This window comes from Vigna radiata, chromosome 7 (genome assembly GCF_000741045.1).
Source record: "Vigna radiata var. radiata cultivar VC1973A chromosome 7, Vradiata_ver6, whole genome shotgun sequence".
Lineage (NCBI taxonomy): Eukaryota > Viridiplantae > Streptophyta > Magnoliopsida > Fabales > Fabaceae > Vigna > Vigna radiata.
This window is the reverse complement of record NC_028357.1, coordinates 33,134,308-33,136,391: the sequence shown is the minus strand read 5'-3', so window position 1 is coordinate 33,136,391 and position 2,084 is coordinate 33,134,308. Positions and strand designations below refer to the sequence as shown.

General features: G+C 27.6%; 1 protein-coding gene across 1 annotated transcript; it reads right to left on the bottom strand.

Moving 5' to 3' along the window:
- Positions 1-591: 591 nt before the first annotated feature.
- Positions 592-1,143, bottom strand: LOC111241951. The gene is made up of 2 exons (XM_022782718.1): positions 718-1,143; positions 592-651 (listed from the first exon to the last, which is right to left on the bottom strand). Exons 1-2 carry the CDS (start codon positions 1,069-1,071, stop codon positions 643-645), a joined length of 363 nt encoding a protein of 120 aa, XP_022638439.1. The 5' UTR covers positions 1,072-1,143; the 3' UTR covers positions 592-642.
- Between the last annotated feature and the right edge of the window lie 941 nt (positions 1,144-2,084).

The following is a 2,084-nucleotide window of genomic DNA, read 5'->3' as shown; positions in this document are numbered from 1 at the left end:
AAGTCAGAAAATTAAAATTTTTGATGTTTAACTTTAATATTTATTTACAGCAATATCATCGATTATTTTTAATGTTGACTTTTTTTCTATTCTAATTTTGAATGCGAGACATGAATGGCTTATTTCATACTAGTGAATTCAATTCTAGCTTATCTTGAGATGAGGTAACTAACAAACTCAAAATAAGTAAACTAAACAAAAGTTAACATGAGTCCGTCTACGTTGAAATTAAGTTAAATCGATCTTATCTATGTTTAATAAACTTAATAGTCAAATATTCTAGATTGATCAATTTAAGTGACATAATGAATTCAATGTAAATTTAATTCAATTTAAATTGAATTCAAAAAATCTAAATCTAATTGATCTAGTTAAAATGGAACTAGAATAAAATTTGAATTTAAAGTTGATTTAAAAAATTAAAATCTTTAATTTGTAAATAAATTAATTTTAAATTAAAAGTTTTAGTTTATTTTATTATATATATATATATATATATATATATATATATATATATATATATATATATATATATATATATATATATTGGAAAAATCTACTTCCTTATCGTTTCTTTGACTTTTCCACTTCTGAAAAATTTCCATAGAAAATCAATGAATGTTTTACCCACTAGTGAGAACATCAACCTGCCTGCATAAATTTGGATTTTTTGAATGACTGTTATGCAAGAATTGATAGAGTGATGATGATGCTTACGTTTTTCAGCAGACAAGGATGTGAGCGAAAGGAGCTGTTCAAGCGCTTAAGAACTACAGCTACATGATTTGGGTAATTGCAGGAGAAAGCCCTGGGAACAATATCTCTATGCATCATCACACAGTGGATGTGGCTCTCGTCTAGGCCTAGCTCATGGATAATTTGATGGCCTCCACAGAATACAAATGGTGAGCCAAAAGTCACAACTGGTCGAAGAGTGGAGGGACTCACAACCTTGTTTGTCAACAGCATCAGATGAACCAAAAGAGAGAGACTGCCCCCGAGGGAGTGCCCGGTGAATTGAAGCTTTGCACGATCCCCGTATCTCTTCAGATGATCCATTATTGCGGGCATGAATTGCTCGTATATTCCTTTTGCAGCTTCATAAATTCCTCTGTGAACAAGTACATCTGTACCCTGCAAGAGAATAGATCATGTTCACCACCTTATGTACTTTTCTGCATTATAAAATAAAGATTTCACTAAAAATCTGTTCGTGACATTAAATACACACAATTATTACTACTACAAAAAGCGTATAAATAGTGTTTCTTTTTCTTATCAATAGATAGTGTTTCTCAATAATAGATAACGCTTATTTAAATAAACATTATTTATTGTCTGTCTAATACCAATAGATAGCTCTCTTTCAAATAAGAACGATATATTGTTGGTCATAAATAGATAACATTTTTTCAAATAAATACTATCTATTGATTTAATTTTTTTTTAAAAAAATAATTTTTAATAAAACATTTCAAAAAGTATAAAATATTTCTTTTAGAAAAATATAAATATTAGTTCTATTATGTATAAACCTACACTATTTATTAGTTTATTATATACAAAAATAAATATATATTAAGAAAAATATGACAAAGACAAAAATCTAAAAGAAATGTTCATTAGTATAAATAAAAACTATTGGTCTAATAATATTTCAAAATATATATCAAACTATAAACAAGTATGAATGAAGTTAATAAGTATGAAAATCTAAACAAATTAATCAACACATGTATCATAATTGATCTTCATATTGTAAATAAATATACAATTGAGCTAAAAACAATGCAAAACACTACAATTTTCTTCAATTTTCAATTTTCTTCTCTTTCCTTGAGTCTACGACCTTTATCTTCCATCTCCATTCTTCACTTTCTCAAAAATATTAGAAAACAATGCAAAACAAGCATAATATCGCTAAAAACAGCTTTTGACTCTCTACAGACTCATTTATTGAGTTTTGCTTGATTCCAAGCTCATTCCAAGTAGTAAAGGGCGTAATTTGGTCCAAAATGACATGTGAAAATAACTGTTTTTCAACCTTCATCAAGAGGCCAAAGAATTATGGGATGAGCTCAAAG

Bases quoted from the DNA above. Each gene is read 5' to 3' on its own strand.
- LOC111241951 (XM_022782718.1), bottom strand. From the start codon at position 1,071: ATGCCCGCAATAATGGATCATCTGAAGAGATACGGGGATCGTGCAAAG.